The 25,199-nt window shown below is 37.9% G+C and overlaps 1 protein-coding gene across 2 annotated transcripts in view; it reads right to left on the reverse strand.

The window, feature by feature from the left end:
- Positions 1-1,842: 1,842 nt before the first annotated feature.
- Positions 1,843-25,199, reverse strand: part of LOC118586772 (U2 snRNP associated SURP domain containing) — a 55,662-nt gene continuing 32,305 nt past the window's right edge. For both annotated transcript variants that reach the window (XM_036192015.1, XM_036192014.1), the window contains exons 19-28: positions 24,338-24,425; positions 21,847-21,969; positions 18,330-18,486; positions 17,288-17,383; positions 16,484-16,550; positions 13,430-13,589; positions 6,928-7,038; positions 4,742-4,860; positions 3,254-3,430; positions 1,843-2,090 (exon numbers count right to left, since the gene is read on the reverse strand). In XM_036192015.1, coding sequence (XP_036047908.1) covers positions 1,952-2,090; positions 3,254-3,430; positions 4,742-4,860; positions 6,928-7,038; positions 13,430-13,589; positions 16,484-16,550; positions 17,288-17,383; positions 18,330-18,486; positions 21,847-21,969; positions 24,338-24,425 — 1,237 coding nt within the window. In that variant the 3' untranslated portion in view covers positions 1,843-1,951. The remainder of the gene's footprint in view (positions 2,091-3,253; positions 3,431-4,741; positions 4,861-6,927; positions 7,039-13,429; positions 13,590-16,483; positions 16,551-17,287; positions 17,384-18,329; positions 18,487-21,846; positions 21,970-24,337; positions 24,426-25,199) is intronic.

Here is a 25,199-nt window from a genome sequence, read left to right on the forward strand (position 1 = left end):
AACCTAATAATATATATATTAGAAAACTCGAGAAAATATTCTATCAGGTCTAAGTAATTTCCCACCTACCCAGAAGGAAGCCAAGTCTATCTGTTGCAAGATTTAACTATAATATTACATTTGGATCCACTGCAGTAGAAAACACCACAAATAAACACTCCAAACCAAGCTAAGGTTTTGTACTCGAGAGAAAGTAACTATCCCTCATGACTTGACTGAAAAAGAAAGAAAATCACTTTCTGACCAATTGTTTCTTGGTTTATCTAAAGACCAAGAATGAAGAATGACACAACTGCCAGAATTCAACACTATTTTCCCGAAAAGAAAGACTGACGTAAAATGCCATTCTTCCAGACAAGGAACACCGAAGAAAAATGTGCTCCTACTGCAACAGCTGTATTTATCAGCACCAAATGTTCACATAAATTATTCTAAGCAACTTTAAGGAACTAATATTTCCTAATAAAGTAAGTAAACAAAGGACTGAACAATGTTTTCATGCTAAGAACCACTATGTCAGACAATATGACTGGCCCATTTCTACAGCTGCTATAGGTGTGCTGGGTAAGGAAAACATGCCTCACTGTACAGCTGACAGGACAACCCCCAAACCACAGGTCAGGCGCCTTATTTTGTGATTAAGTAAACAAGGTGAAAGGATTTTAAAAAGTAAGTTAAATCCAAACAATCTGTTATTAGAGGAAAACATAACTAACTACAGAAAGTACCTAACTGAAAAATTGAAAGCAAGATTGACGACAGTGTTAGTCCAAGTCTATGTAACCCTTTATTACATTATTCATGGCGCTATTTTGATCAACACTCACAAGTTCTCCTATTTCTCCCTCAGACTACAGCAAGTTCTTTCCTGTTTGTAACAGAATTTAACTCTGCAAATGGTTTAAGTCAACTTTTTGTACCTTGAATTTACAAACCACTGGATGTTAAAATTGCCTGAAAACCATTTAATTTTCAATTTTTATTTAAAGCTGTACTTCAAACCAAATCCTTCAAAATAGAAAAGCTGTTTCAAACAAATTTGTACAAATATCATGATACCATTGTTTTAAAGATAGCCTACATTATAAAAAGGCAACTATTATACAAAAGAATTCTATGGCAAATCTTTTTTATAAAATCTTTTATAAATAAACTTATTTCATGATAGAAGATAAAAATTAAATTTACCCTAAAATATGTAATTGCTCAGAAGATGGGTTGAGTGCTTTGAAATCATGTTGCTTCTTTGAAAAAGAACTTTTAACTGGGCATTACACTAACAAATACCACATCATACCCACTCACTTAAGCCTTCTGATCTCTGGGTATGGACGTCTTCTTACTGGTCCCTTACTTTTGGTAGTCATTTTAGTAACTATAAAACACTAGCTGCTTGAACACTGGAGCTCGTAAAGTGCACTAGGTATAAGAAACAGCAGTAGTGCCAATTCGCTTAGCAGGTCTTTAAGGGACTTGGTGTCACCAACTGGGCAAAAAAACAACATTCTAGTTTTCTGTTCAGATTTTATTTGAAATCTAATTCAAATTGTCAAAGCTACAAAAGAGGGGAAGACATCTGTATTATGTGTCTAAGTCACAACATCCTAAAACAAAATACTACTACTGCCAGCAGGTCCATTGTACACATTTCTGATGAAATTCATTAGCACAATAAAAATTTCATCTTGAGAAACAGCCACAACAAAAGTAATTTATACAATATAAAACAATGACAGGTCTACAGATGCAGTTACTCATGAGTTTACACATGCATTCACAAACAAACAAACAAACAAAAACCCCAGGAATGCTCTTTCATTAGAATTTTGTTTTTGTGTGTGTGTTTTTTTATTAAAAAAAAAACAAACAAACAAACAAAAAAACAAACAGACCATTCAGGCACAAAACAAACTTGCATTTCCAATAAGTGACAGCATCTTAAAAATATATGTCAATGTTTGTTTTTCTTTGACTTTTTATGAGACCTGTGTGGAGACCGGGACTGGGATCTGGATTTCTTCCCTGATTTCTTAGGCGACCTAGACCGAGACCGCCTAGATCTTTTAGGTGTCCTTGAACCAGAAGGCGACCTGAAGAAACAAACAAGCACAGAGTCTAAGCACTGGTCTACAACACTACTTACATTCTTATAAGGCTTAAAAGGAGCTTCAAGTGGGCCCAGAAACCACTGATAAAACAACAAACTCAAATTTATTCTTTACCTTGTAGACACACACAGATTTATTTTATACTCACCATTCATGTATGATCAGTATTGTTTGCTTAAAGACAGATTTCTGAGCCTTACTACTGCTCTACTGAGAATGTGCATTTTAATAAGCTCCCCAGGTAACTGATTATCCCAAAATTTGATTCCACAAGATCAAGGTCAAGGTGGCAACTAAGACATTCACACAATTTTAAAAGCACAGAAGCTGTGCACTCTGTAATTTTGAGGGGGGAAAAATTCCTACTCAAGGCCATCATTTAAAACAACATAATTTGATGGTTTTGAGACAGGGTCTCACTATATAGCCCAAGCTGGCCTCTGCCTCCCAGGTAGTGGGATTAATGACATCTACCACTACATCTGGCCCCAGTAATTTGGCTAAATTCTGTTCATGATGATTTCCCAAACAAAAAATACATATACGCCTGCCTACATATACACAGGAGTATATGTGATCTTAACAGGAGAAAGTCACCTATTATAATAAAGATCACAGAAAATGGTTATGATAAAGTATTAGCATATAAATCCAGGTGCAATTCAAGAAAATTTCTCTAACATCAAATACATTTATGAACTACTTTTGTGAAATTAAAAGGCTTAAATAAAACATAAAATACAAAAGTATATATTGAAGAGATGATCTAAATAGTATTCTATTTCCTTACCCACACACTTACTTCTATGGGGAAGAGATATTCCCTTTCTTCAGCTTTGACAAAATCTAAGGCTATTTATTATACAGAAACAAAGATTAGAATGAAAAGTAACACCCTATTTCCAACAGTGGCATGTGGAAAATCCTTGGCCAATCTTTAACTTGCTAGAATTCTTCTATACTTGAATCATGACAAAAGCTAGAGTAGGAACGAGAGATAACAAATGAAAGTATATTTCTCTGGTTTTCTGAAATCTTAAAAATAAAAAGAAGAAGAAGAAAATGCCAACCCCATTATTTCTGAAGCTCATAGAACAGTTAACTGGGGATTGAACTGGAACTAGCAGTGCCTTGCATTTATTTACCTTTTGGCTTTTTTACTAGCATCTCTAGGAGAATCTTTGTGAGATGACCTGGACCGTGAGCTTTCTTTATGAGATCTTTCTGACCGTTCTGAACGTTCTGATTTTGGTGATGGGGACTTCACTCGCCTACCACTGCTACTTCGAGATGGGCTGGGAGAAGTACTGTGTCGTCTTTTCCTACAAAGCAAAGCACATAAAACTCCATAAGGGACAAAAAAAGACAAGTATTCATTTTCAATTTTCACTGAATTAGCTACAAATCCCTTCCAGCTTACACTAACTTAACTCTTACTATCCATACTAGTGCTATTTTCTAAAGACATTCAATGTCCTTTATTTCATGAACAAGTAAATCTTAAGACAGTGTGCCCAAAAAACAAGTGGATTCAATTAAATTCAATTTTCTTTTGCTGTAAGAGATTACTAGGAAGATGAAGAAAATCTGATGTTCTGGACTAGCTAACAACGAAGGTTTATTTTTTCAATGCTAACTTCTTAATGTGGTACTTTTACTGAAGTTAAATGATTACTATTCAGAGAACGAACTGTTTGGAGGTGAGTTAGAAAGGAAGAACTGAAAAAAGAAGTAAACGTATTTCAGTAGGTAGAACAATTGGGTAAAAGGTACATGGGGATTATTTATACTATTCTTATAACTTCTGTAAAACTGAAATTATATAAAAGTAATAAAAGACAAAAAAGTGGCATTTCTTTGTTAGCCAATCTGTATAATTTTGCTTTTTATGAGTATATACAGAGTGATTAAGCCAGGTTACTCATTTGCAACCGCTTGGTTTTTATAATATGGAAAACTCTGATTCAGTTCACTGAAGCGACTGCTTCACTACATTAGACATTTAAAAACTATGAAAGTAAGAAACAGTCCAGCGAGGTTGCTCAGCAAGTCAGAACACTTAACCTGAGTTTGATCCATTGGAACCTACATGGCAGAAGGAGAGAGCCAACCCCACAGCTGTCTTCTGACCTCCACAAGAGCACAATGGCAGGTACACACCCACACAAAATACACACACACACTCTGAACAAACAAAAGTTAAAAATATAAATTAAATAAAAACTGAAAGAGAAAAGCTGGAACCAAGGACTTAACATGATGAGCAAGTCACTGTGGCTTCTAAATATAATCTTTCAAGATGGAAAAAGGTGCTTACAGTGGAGTCAACAGGTGGATAGAACAAGTTGTTATTCAAGCCGTGGGGCTGATACCCAATAGTGTAATTGAATTCCTGTAGTGAAATTAAGGCTAAGGATACCATATGAACCAAATAAAGAGATGATGTCCTAATTAGTTAAGCCAAGTGGCAACTAACTGCCCTACTCAGGTGACTCTGCCTCCTACAGGCAGTAGAGAAACATGTTTATTGTAAAAACCACTTCCAGTTTGTTGCTTCTGATGATAGAAATACATTAAAACCAAGCAGCACTCCAAATCTTGAAACAAAGCAGATTAACTATGACATGCCATACCTTTCTTTTCTTGTTGGAGTACATTCATCTTTCTCCTTCTTGTCTTTGGATCGGGATTCCAATTTTTCTTTATCTTTTTTGTCTCTTTCTCGTTCTCTTTCTAATTCTTTCTCCTTCTCCTGTTTTGTTTTTTAAAAGAAAATATTTAGTTGTTTTAAAAAATGTCAATCTAGACTATCCTATGTATCTAACCATATTTTCTCTTTTAGGAATTTTTCAAGTACTAATTAAGGTATGATATCATTTTCATTTTCAAAAAAAAACTACCCTTTCAGGCAACTAGCCATTTATTATATACTAAATCATCATCATCATCCTTGTGCAACAGCAAAATATTTACTGAGTACTTATCATAGCCCAAACAACACAGAAACAATTTCCACACACTCAGTCACCCTGCGACCTGTAAAACACTGCCACTCTCAGTCTCGATATGGAAAACCGGACTCAGAGAGTCTAGGCACAATGCCATGGTCCACCAGTGGAGGAGCTCCTGTCCCTCCATCCCTACCACATCAAAACAGGGGAGGGAGGGAGGGAGGGACAGAAGAAATGAATCAGGAAAAGCTCGCAAGCAACAGATTGACCTTTCCATCACAGACTGCAAGAATCTAGTTATCAAAGCAATTCTGCCTGTATACAGAAGGTTCACTTCATAAAGAGTTCTCACCAAAGATTTATTGTAATTGTAAAAGAAAATGTAATCCTAACTTATAAACTGATTACATAATATAATTATATAAACCAGGAAAATAACTGTTTATCCTAGTTGTCCTTACTGCCATTTCTCAATAAAATTCTAATTTCTATTAATAGTAGAATAATTAAAGTAGTGGCTAAAGGCACTGAACCAACTAAGTCCTTTAATAACAGAAATGGAATGATTGGCATGCATCAAAAATGTTACCTAACTTCTGCTTCTCATTTTTAAAAAGTGAGAAAATCTTATAACTAGACACTGGCAAGTGTTTTTACAGAGCCAGACCAAAACCACTTTGGCTTGAGGGTTATATACAATCCTTTTAACAACTGCTCAACTGCACCATCACAAGAAAACCACAGAGACAATACCTAGGTAAAGAGGCATAGCTGTGTTCCAGTAAACTTTATTTACAAAGATCACAGTTGGCTGACCTTCGGCATATGCCTTCGAAAACACAATCTTGTCTCCAATTCACACTCACAGAGTACAGGAACTAAACTAGTAACTGACGTAGTTTTAGTTTGTTGCCACTGAGATGCAGGGAGCATTTCAACATGTAATCTCCCATGCAAACTAAGAACCTGACACCATCGCCAAAGGGACTCAAAGCGTACAGACAACTAGTACCCTTTAAAAACAACCTCACTTATCGTTTTCCCAAGCACGTCACAGAATATAACTCTAAAGAGGTACAAGGGAAACCAACTTCTCTTAATGATGGGCAGTCCACTTTCTGGAATGATGATAAAAATTATTTGACTGTCTATGCATTTTATAGATACTATACTACAATTAATCTATTTTAAACACTCTGATTTAACACCAGAGCAACAAGAATGGCAATTCTAACTATGATCTACTGGAGAGAACTCCAGCGGTACACAGCTGAGAACGGCACAGGATTCCACAGGCCAGCACAGCTGTACAGCCACTTGACTGGGCAGCTTCCTGCCACCAGTTCTGTGCCTGTAAACTCCTGGACACACCTTTTCTTCTACTGCTATCACTGTAACGACGGCCAAGGTACAAGATAAAACAGCAATTCCAACGGAAGTCCTGGGCATTCCAACAGTCACCATATGGGGCCCGAGTTCTGGTGCTCTACACACTCCTAATTCACTGTACCTAAGCCCAGCACTCCCTGATGCACAGGTATTCTACCTCTTAGTATACCTTCTTGGAAATGAACTTCCCAACAGCAGTACTTCCCAAACCTCATCTCCATCTTCATTCGTGTTACTTCCTAGCATTACTGGTTTCTTACTACCACCAATGGAATGTCTTCCCATAGGGTTCTCCAGTTCTGAAAGCATTTTCTTAGCAAGATTGTCTAGTCCACGGGGAGTGCCCAGAATCAAATATTTCCACTCCTCATTCAATATTTCTACATTAAAGGCTAGCATTTGCAATGCACTTCCCTGTAGAACGCTATCCCCCAACAGTCCACAGTAGGCTGTGACTGGAGAACATATTCGAATCTTACTCGCTGTAGCAGTTTATCCCTGTAGTGCTCCACTTGCTCCTGGAAGCTTTGGCCTGGTTTTTTAGGTCTCTTTCCAGATTCCAATTCATCTTGAAACTTCATAACTTTGAGCTGTGAAAAACAACATTTTTAATATGAATTTTCTATCCCAATTTCTCAAGCATTGCTTTTCTCCTATAGCAAAGCAGTGACTGGTTAGGACTTGATCAAAATACAACCTCAATAGAAAGTCTGTCAGGCAACCCAGCCACCACACAAAATTCAGGCCATCAAACACCAACACACATGTCCTCAGCCAGGAGAGGACTAAAACCATAGACTGTTTCACATCCTTAAGAACAATGAATTTGTTAACTAGTTCTCCAAATGACAAGGACAAAGGGAGTGCAGGCAAGCATACGTGGAGCAAGACAGAAGAGTCAGCAGGACAAACAGAAACAGTTGAAAGCGGCAATGAAACAATGGTGGCATTCTAGTTACAGCTCCTTGAACAAACCCACAGTGGCACAGTCTGCTGACAGCAGTGTACCACTGACTGTCAGAGCACTGAGTCAAACCACATTCTGACTGTACCTTTTAAGACAAGAAGAGCAAATACTGACCTAAAAAAGATCAGGATTTCTTGTTCCAGTTCTTAAAATGTATCCCTAAGAATGCCGTAAGCTAAGTATATGACGAATATTCCTTGTAGCATGCTAGTAGGCCACTTACATAGTCATCCTAAGATTTCTGGCTAATTATATGCAAAAATCAGAATAACACATTTGCAATCGATAACAATCTGAAAGCCTGTACCCACCCCCACAGTTCCCCTCAAAACAAACAAACAAAAAAACCCAACCATGTAAAATCAGTAACAGAAAAAGAAAATGTAAGAAAAGGTGAGACTAATTTCACACTTTATTCTGGAGACTGAAATATTTTAACCACCCCCTACTCCTGGAGACAATGTCTTACAATGAATCCCAAGCTGGCCTCAAACTTGTGACCCTTCTGCCTTGGGCTCCTGGGTGCTATGATTACAGGTATACATCACCATGCCAGAGTAAAAATTTTTTACAATTCTGTAAAGACTACTAAAAAGGATAATGTGGGCCAGCAAGATGGCTCAGTGGGTAAAGGTGCCTGCTGCCAAGCCTGATAATGACCTGTTCTATCGCAGGGACCCACGTGGTAGAAAGAGAGCACCATAGTTGTTTTGGCTTCCACTTGACTGCTGTGATATGCACATATGACACATACACAAAATAATAAATGTAACTTTAAAACTTTTTGAGGGGTTGGAAAGATGGCTCAGATGTTAAGAGTTCAATTCCCAGCACCCACATGGTGGCTCACAACCATCTGTAATGAGATCTGGCGCCCTCTTCTGGCCTTCAGGGATATGTGCAGACAGAACACTGTATACATAATAAATAAATCTTTAAAACTTTTTGAAGAGAATAAATTCATGATATATTTTAAACTTAAAGTAAGATACTGGGGTTGGAATGATGGCTCAGAAGATAAAACATCTGTTATGTAAGCTTGACAACCTGAGTTCAACCCCAGAACCCATGTTTAAAAAACTGAATGTGGAATGTCAGCACTTCTAGCACTACATGAAGCAGCCATGAGAATCAATGGGAAGTCTGCAGCTGTTTCATCCTGGAGTAGAATGGCAGAAATAATAAGACAGACCCCGTCTCAGCAAGGTATGAGGGAGCTCTCTCTCTCTCTCACACACACACACACACACACACACACACACACACACACACACAATTAAAATAAAAACTGTTTGAAGCTTCCAGGAGTTTAAATGTCCCACGAAATTTTAAAAGATGACAGTAGTTTCCTCTTCAACTAAAGGAAGGAGAGTGATGAGGAGAAGAGCATGTGGACATTCTAAACCTGTCCAACCCTGTTTTACTGAAGAGATGAAGAGAACCTCTTAGCAGACTACATCTCACTCTGCTATCTGTAGTAAAATGCCATTCAAACAGACTATATGCTACTGAGGCATTTAGGAAATAAAGCCTGTGCATTGGAGAAAGATTCTAATCCTCTCCCTGCCCCACAAAAAACAGAAGTGTTGTCACACTGTTTGAATTTGTGACTGTATCTTGTAAGTTCTTTGATTCTGACCTTTTTCTACCTATCTCACTTCCATAGCAGAGTTCTATAAACCAGAGCTTTAAGATTCTCTCCATCTTTTCCTTCAAAATCTTAAAATTAGCCTTTGTACTTTTCATGTTTTGATGAATTACACATTTTAAAAGACAGACACTAAACTGAGAGAAAAAGCAAGGTGATGCAATCCCTGAGTTCGCCACTGTATAAAAATCCTCCTCTAACCAAATTCTGTTGCTTAGACTGTTAACATTGGTAAATTGGTTTGAAAACTAAGCCATCTATGAATCAAACAACAAACTGAATGTTAAAGAAGGGAATATATTTGTAATTGTGTATGTGTGTGTAGACTTGAGGTCAACATCAGTTATTATTCCTTAGGATGGCCATCAACCTTGTTGGGTTTTTGTTGTTGTTTGGTTTGTTTTTTGAGATAGTCTCTTACTGGGGCCTGGAGCTCAGCAATTAGAACAGGCTGGGTGGCCAAGGAACTTGCAACTTCTGCCTCATCCTCTTCAGTGCTGCTACATCAGATACACAATAGCAAGCACAAAGTTTACATGTGTTCTAGAAATCTAACTCAGATCTTCTGATTTGCATGGTGAGCACTATACAGACTGCACTGTCTCCCAGCCTGTTTATTTTGAGGCAGAGTCTCACTATGTGGTCAAGCTCAAATCAAACTTCTAATTCCTGATCTCTGACTCTCCAGTACAAGGATTATAGGCATCAGCCACCACATATAACTAAAAATACTTTTTGAAAGTATTATGAAATCCCACCTTAAAGAGTTTCTGAGCCAGGCGATGGTGGTGCACACCTTTTAATCCCAGCACTCAGGAGGAAGAGGCAGGAGGATCTTTGTGAGTTCAAGGCCAGCCTGGTCTACAGAGCGAGATCCAGGAAAGGCACCAAAACTACACAGAGAAACCCTGTCTCGAAGAAAAAAAAAAAAAAGTTTTCTGATAATAGGGCCTAACTAAGGCCCAAAAGCAAGTTAAGATACCCATAAAAAGAGTGAACACAAAAGGAAATAGTCAGTACAAAGGCTTAATCATCATTCCTGCTGCCTTGAGACAACAACCAGGCTCACATTCTCACTTCAACAGTCCTTCCTTGGTTAGGGATAGGCAGAGAAAATTCCCCACCATCAAAGACCTTCCTTCCACTTGGCTCCCAGCATTCTACTTCCCCATCCCTGTTGGCAGAATCAGGGAAAGCAGCACACGAAAGACAGCACCAGCCAGGTGCCACTCTAAGTGGCATCCTGTCAGCAAAATGCATGGCTGCAGGACTTCAAGTATTGTTGTAGGGAATATTAGTACTGTGAAAGACAAATCCATTGGTTTATATTAGTCCCAGATTTAAAGTATGTTTAGCTGTTAGGCATTTTTATTAAGACGCATTTGGGGAAAGGAAGAAAAACTGTAGTATAAAATATAGTATATTAAAAAACTACCTAGGGAAACTAATCTAGAACTTTATTTTTTACTCAACAGTTCTCTAATAAAGGCACTGGATTTTAAGATTAAAAAAAACCTGACACACAAATGGACAGGGAAGCAAGGTAAGAAAGCATGGAAACAAAGTTCATCAGACTAGAGTTCTAATTGAAATCTGCTGCCAGCTGTGAAACTCTGTACCATGATTTAAATATCTCAGAGTGACAATGGAGAATTTAGGTACTGCCAAGATGAAGCTAAGACTTGCATTTTTAAACCTAGGATTTGGTTTATCTTCCGAATTATGAGTCAGGTAGGTAACTATGAGAGCTGGATATGGATAGGAAGCAGACTACAAAAGATCACATACAGTACACACACACAATATATACCACATACATACATACAGAATTTGGAAATAATAATGCTCATAAAATCCAGCTAACAGCCAGGCGGTAGTGGCACATGCCTTTAATCCCAGCACTCGGGAAGCAGAGCCAGGTCTCTGTGAGTTTGATGCCAGCCTAGTCTACAGAGTGAGATCCAGGACAGGCTCCAAAGCTACACAGAGAAACCCTGTCTTGAACTCCCCCCCACAAAAAAATAAAAAAATATAAATAAATAAAACCAGCTAACAAAGCTACATTATGTAGTTTCCTTCTCCTTATATTAATAAGGAAACAAAACATTTGAAAAGAATTAGGCAGTATGTACTGGCATTTTTAAAAACATTTCTTTTTGTGTGTGCATATAGACTACCACAGCAATTCAAGTGGAGGTCTAAGGCCTGGCTCTTCACCATGTGTATCATCAGGCACCTCTGCCCATGGAGTCATCCCCTAGCCCTATACTGACACTCTAAAGATCAAGAAAATGTGTTTTTACTGAATGCAGTCTTTATTTCTACACTGTCCTCCCCACCAGTCTTTTACATGCTAAAACAACTACCCTAGTAGATAACCACACGTCCAAGAACCACCCCCACTCCAAACACACACTCTGTTCCTTTCTTTTTAGTTTGAGACAATCTGCCCAGGCTGTTCTTGAACTCTCTAGGTTGCTGTGGAATAATGTTTTTGTAAACTGGTTTAATAAACGCTGATTGGCCAGTAGCCAGGCAGTAAGTATAGGCGGAATAAACAGACAAAGAGAATTCTGGGAAGGCGGCTGAGTGAGGAAACGCCAGCCAGCCAGCATGTAATGGCACACAGGTAAAGCTACAGAACACATAGAACATATAGATTAACAGAAATGGACTGAGTTTAAGTGTAAGAGCTAGTCAATAGTTAGCCTGAGCTAATGGCCAAACAGTTCTAATTAATATAAGCCTCTGTGTGTTTACTTAGGTCTGAGCAGCTGTGGACAGGGTGGGACACAGGAAAGCTTCAGCTACACTAGGTAGCCCAGGTAAGTCTCAAACTTATACGCTTCCTGCCCCACAGTCCCAAGTGTCTGAGGTTAGAAGCATGTGCCACCATGCATAGCTCATTTCTACTCTTAGTAGTTTGTTGAAGTAGGAAGAGCTGCTCAGGAAGACAGAGGGGTTAGTGAGTTACAAAAGATTTCACAGGATGAAAAAGATACAACAGTGAGTGTGTTCACCGCTACGCAACACCCTATTCCCTTAAAACTAAGGGAACAAAGGTGTGTCCTATAGGGGAAATGAATTAAATTTTACTAACTAAAAGCTTCTTATCTATACTGACAAATTGGAATCATGCTGATTCTACAGAGTTAAAACAAAATGCTTTCTTTGGTTCGGTGATGCTGGGGAAAGAGGTAATGGGGAAGAATATGCCTCCAGAGATTATGTAAGAAAGTAGAAAGGAGATCAATACAGTATGTATCATAAAAAGAAAGGTGCTGGCACATAGCAGGCATTCAGTGTTACTATTAATGGGTACTATGGATTGAGGACTGTCACACATCTTTTCAAGTTCTAGACTAACTGGTTATTTTACTGGGAAAGTTTACCGCCTTGAGCACTCAATAATGTTTCTCTCCTCATGAGATCCTGTCCCTCCCTGAGTATCTGTAACAGTTAAAGGTTGTTGTGTGAAGAAGAGACTTCGCTGTAAATAAACTCTTACCACTCAAGATCCCAAAGCAAACCTAATGAAAATTCATTGGGAGGCGCGCGCGCACACGCACACACACACACACACACATACACACACACACACACACAATCACCAATCATGAAAGTGTAAGATTGGTTGGAAACAGGAAGAGGCTCAAGAGGAGTGTGGGGGGTGGAGGGGGCACAAGAGGGTAATGGAACTTGAATATGATTAAAATACATTAAATCCATGTATGAAAATGTTATGAAACTCATTACATATAGTTAAAATATATATTTATTTTAAAGTTCTCCAAATGCTTCTCTCCAAGAAGTCCAAGCCGCCTGAGATACAAAACAAAGAGCATTGTAAAAGACAGGACTGAGGGGAGGAGGGAAAATTTTCCTGAGAGAGTTTGGGCTTGCCCATCTATTTTTTTCTTCTTAATGTTAAGACTCGGGCAATGTATTCTCTGTACCCTATCATGAAACTTTTCAAACAAACCACTATAATTAATAAAATGCAAACCTAAATTGAATGTGTCAGAAAACATTTTACTTTTTCCTAGTTATATATGGTATGCACTTAAAATTGAACGGTTTTTCCTGTCTCCTCAGAGGCTCTCCTATGTGCCATGCATTCAAACAGAGGGCAAAATACACACATACACACATCCTAAGTAAAATCACAGGGGTAATCAGGACAGGAAACAAATCTAGAGAGAAAAACAAGGCTAGTGTTCAGAAAAAGGGATCCTTGAACTAAGAGGCAATGTTAGTTAACCCGCATGGAGGTTTCCAAGCAGAGAATGCCATGCCAAGGGGAAGTCAATTTGGTGTTGACTGTTAAAGGCCATTAAAGTAGTTTTAACTTTACCACAATACAAACCTCAATCTCACGAAGCTTAGCCCGTTTCTCTTCACTCATTTCAGAGTACTTGGAGAACTTAGACTCGGTCATCTCTTCTCTGACTGGGTTGGAATATAAATGATGTTCTTCCGACTTGGAACTCTGAGTATCTTCTTCATCTTCACTTTCTTCTTCTTGACTTTGGAAATAAAGAATATACTGAATGTCACAGTAGGGAAAACAAAATATTGTATTTTACAGTTTGGGTATTTGTTTCTCATTGTCTTAGAACTTAAATGATATTGCAGAACATCGAAAACATTTTCTGCAAATATTTGGTCAAATAATATTTTAGACTATTCTGAAAAACATTTACTTCTACAAAAAAAGTTAAGTTTCAATATAATAATGCTTTTAATAAATTCCAAGTTAATGTTATCAGAGTGCTTTTTATTCTGTAACACTGTCATGCAAGGAAATAAAATGAACAGTTAACGAGTGTTGCATATTACTCAGTTCAGTGAACTCATAAAGGTTGCTTTGGTGGGGGTTGGTTTGGTTGGTTGGTTGTTTTGTGTGTGTGTGTGTGTGTGTGTGTGTGTGTGTGTGTGTGTGTGTGTGTTTTGGGTTTTCGAGACAAAGTTTCTCTGTGTAGCTTTGTGCCTTTCCTGGATCTCACTCTGTACACCAGGCTGGCCTCAAACTCAGAGATCCACCTGCCTCTGCCTCCCAAGTACTGGGATTAAAGGTGTGTGCCATCACCGCCCGGCCATTAAAGGTTTGTTTTTAAAAAGCCAAATGTTTACCCTCCTTCCACAAAGGCTATACTCTGGAAAATGAATTTATCACACTCACCATAAAACAATCAATCCAACACAAAAGAACCTCAACTGATTATTAGCACATTATATTAAAGTACCATATAAAGCTTGAGTACTAGAAAACTTCAACTATTATGTTATAACTGATCCTGAAAGCTAGCTCTTCATTCAGTTCTTGTTTTATATACGTTTATTGTTGGAGCCCACTAGGTTTCCTAGTGGCTGTACCCAGCAGGGCTGCATAAGAGGCTGATTGGACCATGGGCCTGAGATCAGGTGTTTGGAAGGGTCAACACTTGGCTGTACCTAGCTAGGGGGAGGTCCTTTGCCCCTCCCCTTGGCATTATTATAAATAGCCCTTTGGAATAAAACTCTTGACCAGTGGATAAGGATCCAGACCCACCTAAGGCTATCCTGCATTTCTCTCCCCTCTTTATTTCTAACTAAGTCTCTTATCCCTCATTCCTCAAGAGTCCCTAGGGGGACTCTTGGGGGGGTAGTCTCCCACAGTTTATGAAGTCTGTACTTCCTTTTGTTTTAGCTTTATTTGTTTTATTTGATGTGTATAAGTATTTTGCCTGAATGCATGTATGTGTACCATGTGAGTGTCTGTTGCCCATGAACATCAGGAAAGGGTTTTGGAGGCCCTGGAACTGAGTTAAGGATATGTGTGGACCTCAATGCAGGAACTAGGAATCAAATCAAGGTCCTCCTCAAAAGTAACAAGTGCTAGTAACCTCTGAGTCATAGCTTCCTGCTATAATTTTATGAAAAATGGAATTTCAAAATTCTAAATCTGTAACAAACTCATTACAAATGCTATTATTTTTAGCATTTCCTTCCATCTGTTACAAGTATTAACTTTAAATTCCATCTCTACTGAAAATGCAACAGTTTATTATATGAAGCAGCCCTCAGCCAATAGACATTTCTGATCCAGCCACTGGAGAGCAGTAGTGAGCTGTAAGAAATTCTGAAGGATCAGAAAGCTATGTGCAAATTAATGTTTCTTGCATCATAGTTCCATAAAACTATTTTTATACTAACATGACTTACTCGGAGGTTTAAGAAAAATTAAAAATATGAATTCTACTTCTGACCCATGTTTCTACCAATGATTATTTCCACATCAATATTAAAACACTCTCATACAGGAACACAAAAATCAATTTTATGCCCCCAAACCCCTATGTTTTCAGAAAATGAACCTAATTATGTATCTGGAGTTATCTGATGAACTTTCTACCCTTCACTGTAAATTAAAGAATTATTTGATCAGTACAGTATATGTTTATGCTAACATTTTGAGATGTTGCTAATGACAGAGTCATGGACATAAAGCATCAATGAAAACAGTTTCATAGCATTCAACTCTAGTACTCTGCAGTTCCAGAGAGCCACCACCATTGGTAAGCCACACTTTGAGTTTCTAAGTATCTCATCACTACCAACTTGTTCCACTCACAGCAAGATCACTGTTGGTTTCCCCTTGCCATCAAACTGTCTACAAACTATTGCCTTGCAACCCATCAGTCCCTTTACCAAGTTTACAAATGCACTTTCTGTGCTGGGCCACCAAAAGGGCTTTCCCGTTTTCCTTCTTCCATCTGAGAATAAAAGACTACAGTTTTTACAAACAAAAAGTTCTTCCTAGAATAATCTTGACACTAACTGTTCCTATTATAACACTCAATATTCACGCAATGATTTTAAAAAGTATGAAGTGCCCTAAAACTTATCAATACAAACTTTAAGTTCTTACCACCACTATGCCAAAGGCAAAAATAATTCTATGGTGATTACAGAAGAGAAAATTATCAAAATCATAATTTCTTTATACTCACAAAGGTCCTCCACCTTCATTCTTAGTTCTTCTGACATTTTTAAACATTTAAAATAATAAAATAGTACTTAGCAATGCACCATCCAAAAGGAAAGGAATATAATCTTCCCATTTAACATTTTAAGAATCACTTTTTTGTGGCTCTAAAACAATATTTGATGACAAAAATTTAAAACAAATACAACTAATGCATTAGTAGCTACAAGGAAGAAATGTATAGCCTCAGGTAGAAAACTCAGCAGGTGAAGCCTGATGCAAAAACCAGAGAGCAAAGCTCTTCATTCACTGGAAAAATGATGCAGATGATTCTCTCCCAAGGATTTGAAGGTGCAGTTTTCCTCTTCACTACTATTTCAACCGTATCTGTCAGTAAAAAAGGGAGTATACATGTGCAGGGAACTGGATATGTGTGAAACTTCTGAGTCTTACTTTTGGTTTTCTTCTTCTTCTGACTCATCGTGCTGGTCAAACAGCTCCCACTTAGAAGTTGTTACAGCTGCAGGGAAAAGGGAGGTTAGCATTTTCCAACAGCACAGTAGAAAAGCCCAGCTTTAGAGCTACAAGTTTATACTACAGAAACTTTTATCTTAAAGCTCATCTCTTCTTCATGTACTATACACCTTCTTGTCTCATACCTACATGATATCTATGCAAACTCAGAAATGATTAAAAACACTGTCATTTATTTCTATGGTGAATGGCAAGATTTATTTGATCAGACCAACAAATATTAACAGATACCAAGTAAGTGTAAAGAGAAAGGCAAATGTAAACTAGATCTAATAAACATTATGGGAGGTCAAAGCTCAGTTTCTCTGAAACTGACCCCTAAGTGGCTTTCCAAATGGATGCTGCTTCCCAACTACACTCTCCATTGAAATACCTTAGCCTGAAAGGTTTTCATGCTTTCTGACTGTACTTTCAAAGTTTCCAATCGGAAGGATCTAAAACAATTACTATAGGAGCACCAACAATCAACGAATGCTTATGACAGACCTAAAACATAGTAACACTGAGTGTAAAAGCTAAAAACAAAGATTTTACACAAAAAGAAAACATACACATGCAAATACAAAGGCACCAATAATTATTATAAGAACTCAATTTTCCCCTCACTAATTGCTGGGGATTCAACCCAGTGTCGTACATACGCTAAGCAAGTACTACACCACTGAATGATACACTACCCCAGTACACAATTGTTTAAAAGCTCAATATTTGTAATTTACTCACCTTGTGCTTCCAATTCAGATTCATCTACAGCCTCCCATTTTGACGGGGCTACCTTAAATATGGGTTCATTCTTCTTTGAGTCTTCAGTTGCATCCACTATTGAAGAAAAGATGAGCTATTAAATATATTAGGGAAGACTCAAACTAATGGCCTTATCAAAAATCTAACAGAACTAAGTCCACATGTAGAAAAAACACTGATAGTATCAAGAACCTGATTATAATGAACTCACTTTTTTTGCTTCAGACCCAATTTCTGAGCAGTGAAAAATAAGCCCTTTTACCCATGACAGACACATTCCAAGACCTCTAGTAAATGCCTGAGCCTACGAACAGCTCTGAACTATACACTGACTGTGTTTTCTTGTCCACACATACTTATGAATTAGGCACAGTAAAAATGTAATAAAAACAATCATGAAAGAGAGTAACTGTTAGGATGTACTGCGATACCTAAAACTTGTCAATTTTTTGAAACTTTCCATTTAATATTTGCAGACCAAAGTTGGCAGTGGGTGACTTTAAGCATGAACAGGAAGGCAGAAAATGGTCCTAAAGAAACTACTACCCAGAAAATTCAGGTGACACTTTAAACATATGGAGCTGAGAGGGAGATAGATGAATGAATGAATGAATGAATGAATGAATGAATGTTTTTAGGGCTGCAAAGTTCATGCTTTATCCAACACTTTAATATAATTTTAGGCCAGAGAAGAGCTGACACAGGGCATCTGACATTATGGCTATAAACAAACACAAGATATTGCCTATAGCTTTCAGACAACTGAGACAAAAAAGAAATCTGCTATTATTATTGGAGAGTGACAGTCCAAAAGAGAAAGATGATGATAAAAGAGCCCTTTCCTTTGCGAGAGTCAAACATATTGTTAGATGTTTGAGTTTTAAAATACCAGAAAAGGTGAGTAACTTGACACAGTCAAAAATTAAAACATTTCTCTACATTTCTCCAGAACATCATGTGAGAAAATAAAGCATTTTTGCAATTAAACCTGTTAGCTTCAATGTTTGAAATCTGAACTTACAAGGCACTCCATCCAGATCATCATCAAGACTTTTTATAGGGACTCCATCTAGATCATCAATGGGAGTGGCATCGATGGGAATCCCATCCACATCTTCCAGAGGCGCACCATCAAGCTCTTCCTCAATGGGAGCACCGTCAAGATCATCTGGCACATCCTACAGAAACATGCACTACTGTAGTATTTTCTTGACTTTGTAAATCTCTATTAGATTAACGTGGCTGGAGATCCGTATTTCCAGACACAACGTAAATACATGCTTTATCATCTAGCCTGCCAAGGCAGCAATTATCTATATACACTTATTTACCTAACATGTACTAGGTGCTTATTATTGGGGCCAGCTAGCCTGTGATCCAAGGATGAACAAAATCAGGCTTGGTTCTTTTGTCAAAGAACTTAGTAAAGGTTTTTGTTGTTTGAAAAAAAAATCTATCAGAACAACGGATTAAAAGGGTACATCAGCATCTTATTCTACTACTGAATAACTAAATTTCATGTAAAGAAGTCAGGAGGTAACCTGAAGTGACACTTGGTGACACACAAGGTCCAGACAGAAGAGTATGTACAGAAAGCAGTGGCAGGAGAACACTGTGCACTAAAGACACTGAAACAAGAGTGTAAGAAGGGAGCAGAAGAGGAGCTGTCTCCCCACCAATAGGTAAAGGAGTGGAGAAAATCCATGGAGGTGAAAACACTCTGGAGAAGAACAGAAGCAAACACATGTACAGCTCTAAGTGCAATTCCTAGCTTCCAGAAGCAATTCACCTCAACCTCACCAAAGAGTATTGGAGACTGAGCCCTCCAAAAAGGGCTGCTTAGTAAGACTCCCTACTACAAAGACCCAAAAGGACAGTCACACCTACAGATGCATGGGCTACAACACAGCAACACGAAAAAGATACAAGTCAAGGGCCTCCCAAAGATCCTAAGTCCTACACTAGGAAACTCAGATAAGCTAAAAGTCAGAAGACAAAGTTTTCTTGTAAACATAACGATACACAAACCAGGCCCTAAATGAGAGCAATGGAGAGGAAAATTGTTAAGAAAGTTAACAATCTGGATTTTAAAAAGTTAGAAATGCAAACCTCAATGAATCAAATAAAATTGATAGCAGTGAGTCAACAGGATGATATGGCAAGTGAGACACTTGCACACAGGCTTCACAATCTGAGTTCAATCCCTGAACTAAGTAAGGTGAGCAAGAGACTGACGAACGTTCAGACTGTCCTCTAGACTCTCCTCATGAGCTGTGTCAAGTGCATGCAGGCACATAAATAGTTTTAAAAGGGGGTTAGTTTTTTTGTTTTAGTTTTGTTTTTTACTTGTCTGTGTGTGTTTGGGGGGGGGCAGACTGGGGAGCTGGCTCAATGGTCAAGAATACTTGTTCTTGAAAAGAAAATCTGAGTTCAATTCTCAGCACCCGCTTGGTGGCTCCTAACCATCACTAACTTCAGTTCCAGGGGATCTGATCCTTTTGTCTTATCTCTGTGGGCACCAGGCATACATGTGGTACACATGCACATATGCAGGCGAAACAGCCATATACATAAACTAAATCTAAAGCAAAACCAAACAGTAGAAGCATCACCAATACTCTACCAAGCAGAACAAAGAATATCAGGTGTAGAGGACAATGTGGATGAAATGCTGCACTCAAATATCAATAAGGAAAAAAAGGAATCAATGACCAAGACCACAAACATCTAAGAACTCTAGGATATGGCCAAGAGCCCAAATCTAACCATCCCCAAGATACAGGACAAGTTGAGATAAGTACTAAAAACACAGTGAATTAATCAATCAGTGACATTTAGGAGTGGAAAATTTCATAAATCCAGATTTTTAAACATACAAGGTACTCAGGACCCCAACAGATATGACCAGATCAACCTCTCTGTGGCACACGTGGTCAAGACATTAAAATACAAAGGAAAGCAACAACAATAAAAGGTGTAAAGGAAAAATATTAACTCACCCACAAAGGCAGAAACATCAGAGTAATAAATCTCTCAGTAACCCCAAAGCAGGAGAGCAATGAATGATACAAATCAAGCCCTGAAAGCACATAACTGCCAACCAAAGGTGCTATAGCCAGCAAATCTGTCTTATTTTAAATACTGAGAAAGAGAACATTTCAAGACAAGAATAAACTAAGGCAGTTCACAAGCGCCAAGCCATACTGCAAAAGATATTTAAATACTATATACAAGAAAAGGAAGACAGTCTCAATCACAAGAGCAGGAATGAAAAAAATTTCAGGAGAAGACTGGATAAACAAAGAAAAAATGGGAAAGAATCCATCATATCCAACCTCATAAACCAGCAAACTCTGATCCTAAGAGGGAAGAAACTCAAGAACAGGAAAAAAACAAAACAATGAACAATTAGGATTATAACAATTAGGAAACCTTTCTCAATAATAATCTTAAACATGAATGGCCTCAATTCACCAACAAAGAGATTCATGCATTACTACCAGAAATGAAGATAAATGATAGACAAACTGCCGGGCGGTGGTGGCGCACGCCTTTAATCCCAGCAGAGGCAGGCGGATTTCTGTGAGTTTGAGGCCAGCCTGGTCTACAAAGCGAGATCCAGGAAAGGCGAAAAGCTACACAGAGAAACCCTGCCTCAAAAAACCAAAAAAAAAAAAAAAAAGGAAAGAAAAGAAAATAAAAACAAAGATCTACAAACCATTTAGAGGGGGCAGAAAGCAAGAGAATGATGATTAACACAATTTGGTATCATCATGCATCATGCTACATCTTCCAAGTCTATGTATACTTTTTGAGCTAACTTTAACATAATCAAAGTTTTTATACAGAAACAATCCCCAACTCTTGATGGTTTGACTTTTTGAAAATTTACAATGGCACAACACAATACACATTTAGTAATAACTTCAATTATGATCTTTAGCTAGTGATATACAGTGTGGTGTTTCCATGCTGTTGGGCAGTGGCACTTAGTTATGGGTACCAGTCAACCATCTGATCACATGGACAAATAATACCTATCTACAGTGTTTCGTTGCCATCATTTTTGATGGCAGGTCTGCAACAAGTTAAATGAGATACTCAATACTTTCTTTAAAACTGAGTTTCCTGTTAGATCATTTTTGCATAGCTATAGGTTAATTTAAGTTCTATGAGATATTCAAGGTAGGCTAGGCTAAGCTCTCAAATTCAGTCATATAAATACAAGTAGTCAATGTATCTTCAACTTAATGAAATTTATTTACAGTAATTTTATGAACAATCCCTTGCTAGTTGAGGACTTCTGTGTATTGTGTTTTCTACTAATATATTATAAATCTTTTCCTGCTATTAAAGAAAGAAAAAAAAAAAAACAGCCACTATCACATAAGAACACAACAATGAAAATCCCTGACATATCTAACATTGACTCCTGGGTTATTTAATGGTAAACAGAAACACTTCTCACAAAGAAGTTTTTATATATATATATGTAACATCCCTCTCCTCAGACCAGTTTTTAAGTACAGAATACCTACCTCTGTTTCCTTTTCTTCAATGATATTTACAAGTCCTAAGAAAATATTTTGAAGTTTGATCAGAAATGGTTCTGGATAGATTGCCCAGTCTTCCCAGGCTCTGAAGCAGGTCATTACCCGTTGCTAAATAAATAGAAAATAGAAAGTGAATGACTGGTTGAGGCAGTATGTCTCAAACTTCAGTTCATGAGGATAACCACTGTAATTTGTTGAATTTTCCTTTAAGTTGCTAGATTTTTTTTCCAAATTAAAGAAAATATATATGTCATTTCCAAATTTTTTAAAGTAATGTTATCTTCCAAGTAAAAAGAATAAAGGCCTAAAAATACAGGAGTGGGGGGGACCACTTGTTTTTTAATTAAGGTCAACTCTCATGTTGTCCATAGTGTATATGAGCCATATTCGGAAAAACAATCTCACAGTACCTTCTGACTACTAGAAACCAAAGCAATCAAGCTTTACCCTGAATTAATTATGACACAATGAAGTCTTGGCAAACACTTTCCTTTGCACATTTCCTATACTTTTCTATAAAGTATAACTTATAATCAAAACTTAAGGCTAAAAAAATTTTTAATGGATTTGTTTGAATATTGTAGTGATTTAAATAAGCATGGCTCCCCACAGACTCATGTGTTTGAATGCTTGGCACACAGGGAGTGGCACTATTAGGAGTTATGGCTTTGTTGGAGAAACTATTGTTACTGTGAGATCGTCTACGCTCAAGCTACATCCAGTATGGCACACAGTCTCCTTCAGCTGCCTGTAGATCAGGATACAGAACTCTCAGCTCCTTCTCCAGCACCAAGTCTGCCTGCACACCACCATGCTTCCAGCCATGACAATAATGAACTAAACCTCTGAAACTATAAGCCAGCACCAATTAAGTACTTTCGTTTATAAGAGTTGCTGTGGTCAGGGTGTCTCTTCACAGCAACAAAACCCTAACTAAGACCAATATCTATATAATAGGGTCATGGGACAGCTTCCCAAGCTAAAGAAATTTCTCAACAAAGTCTTCTTCCCGCAACAGTATATTCACTTATTCAATTACTACCTTAGGGGTAGGGGAGATTGACTGGCTTTTTCTTAACATTAGCCTACAGCTTAATGTTATTGGTGTTTTGTTTGTTTGTCTGGCCTCGAACTCAGAGATCTGCCTGGCTCTGCCTCCTGAGTGCTGGAATTAAAGGCTTGCACCACCACCGCCCAGCCTATAAATAGTAAATCTTATATGATTTTTTATTTTATATATTTTATAAGATATTTATTATTATATAATATATTGTATTATAAAATAGTAAATAGTTATTTTTTAAATGTAGATTATATTATATATTAAAATATATACTTATTTTTATTATATTTATTATATAATATATTATAAAATAGTAAATAGTTATTTAAAAAAAAACGGAATAGGTTTTTCTTCTTCAAAACAGCTCATTAAAATTATTCCCAGCTGCCTGTCTTAAATGTGTATTCATGATTTAAATAATAACAGTGTCCAGCACTCCCCACACTCCAAGAAATTTTAAATCTTCCACACAACTTCTGAAGACCAAATTTTCAAATCATTATCAAGGACATTCTTAAACCACCTTTGTGCTCCTACCATTGTTAAGCAAGTAGTGGTCACTTTCAAGCACCCATCTGCAAACTAGGAAACCAGTGATGTCCACTCTATTTCTATCAAGTTGGGCCCAGCTGTGAAGAACTGGTCTCAGATGGCACTCTGCTTATGTAATGACCCACTTCACACTAGGGTACAGTGGGGCCTTTCACTTCTGGTGGCATTCTATGGTAGGCGGCCACTAAATCTACTCAATCTTCCCATTTCCTGGGGAGGGGATACAGGCCAAAGCTTTGGGCCACCCCAAGACTCTGGAGGATGTGGCTGGCTGCTGCCCCCCAGCTCAAGCATGGTACCTCAGCAGATACAGGGTCAGGCAGCACTCCAGGCCCCATGCCACAGCAGGCCTCACATCACAACCATCTACTCTATCAACTGAGCTAGCAATGCCCTGAAGATACTTTCTAAACAACCATGAATAATCAAAATGCATTTTCCTAATCCAGACAAATTACATATACCATTATAAAACAAATGGCCTTCTGAATGTGTTCTGAGGACCTGAGTTCAGCTCCCAGCACCTACATCAGTTGGTTAACAATTCCCTGTAACTCTGAGTCCAGGGGGATCCTACACCTCTGGCCTAGCTAGGCACCCACACACATGTACATATATCCACACAGAGACACATACACATAATTAAAACTAATAAATCATGAAAGGAAAAATTTTAAAGTATCTAAATAATTAACATAAAACTAAAAACTACCTGACAACACAAGATTTAAAGAATTTTAAGAGTAATTTCTAAAAGATCCAAGTCTTATATAACATATTTGTCTGACATTCTTTTACAGCCCTCCTATGCCCTCCTCCTCTATTTGACACATCAGGGGAAAAACAATAAAATATACATACCTTAAAATTTTCAGATTGTAAATGGCCTTGAATTGTACGGTAAGTAGCATTGAGGTCTGAAAATATCTGACATAGCTTTGTTTCAAAACTGAAATTCAAACAATACATTCTTTAAAATAGAATTTGTTCAACAACTCACATTCTCTTCAGCCAATGAAAAACCACTCCTCGTCTTACATAAAGCAAATGAAGAAATTTAAAATAACAGTGTCCGTTAGTAAGCAATTTTATATTTAGGGTGAATTCAGCCATCTGGCCCTCCTTCTTTATGTCATATAATAGCAAACGTAAAAGGTAAGTGACATAAGAGAAGGAAAAAATTAGCAGCAGAACTAAAAGTAGGGCTCTCCTGACCCCACTCTCCTTTTCTCACCTGCACAAGCACTCACACAGTCACATACACATACATATGTAGCACAGGCTAACCTAGGACTTGCTATGTAGCCAAGGATAACCATAAACTTCTCATCCTCCCACCTCCACCTTCCAAGTGCTGGGCACACACCACCACATCTCATTTTATAAAGGGCTGAAGATCAAACCCAAGGGTTTTGGGCACACTTGGCAAGCACTCTACAAACTGAACTCCACTCATTTCAAAGGATGACCTGGACGCTGTACTGATCAGGGGGTACAGAGGAGAAACAAGTTAGGAGACTACTGTTGTAATTCAGGTGAGACAATGGCAACTTGGGCCGGCAGCCAGGAAAGAGGTGTCAATCAGCTTCTGGATAGATATAAAATCTATTTTTATCAGTAAAAAGTGCTGATGGGTTAAAGAGAAAGAGGGGAGCCCGAGAAACTTCAAAGAGCTAAAGAGACTAAAATGCAAATCAGTCCCCAGTTTCTTCCTCACTATACA

Source organism: Onychomys torridus, chromosome 7 (assembly GCF_903995425.1).
Source record: "Onychomys torridus chromosome 7, mOncTor1.1, whole genome shotgun sequence".
In the NCBI taxonomy this organism is placed as follows: Eukaryota; Metazoa; Chordata; class Mammalia; order Rodentia; family Cricetidae; genus Onychomys; species Onychomys torridus.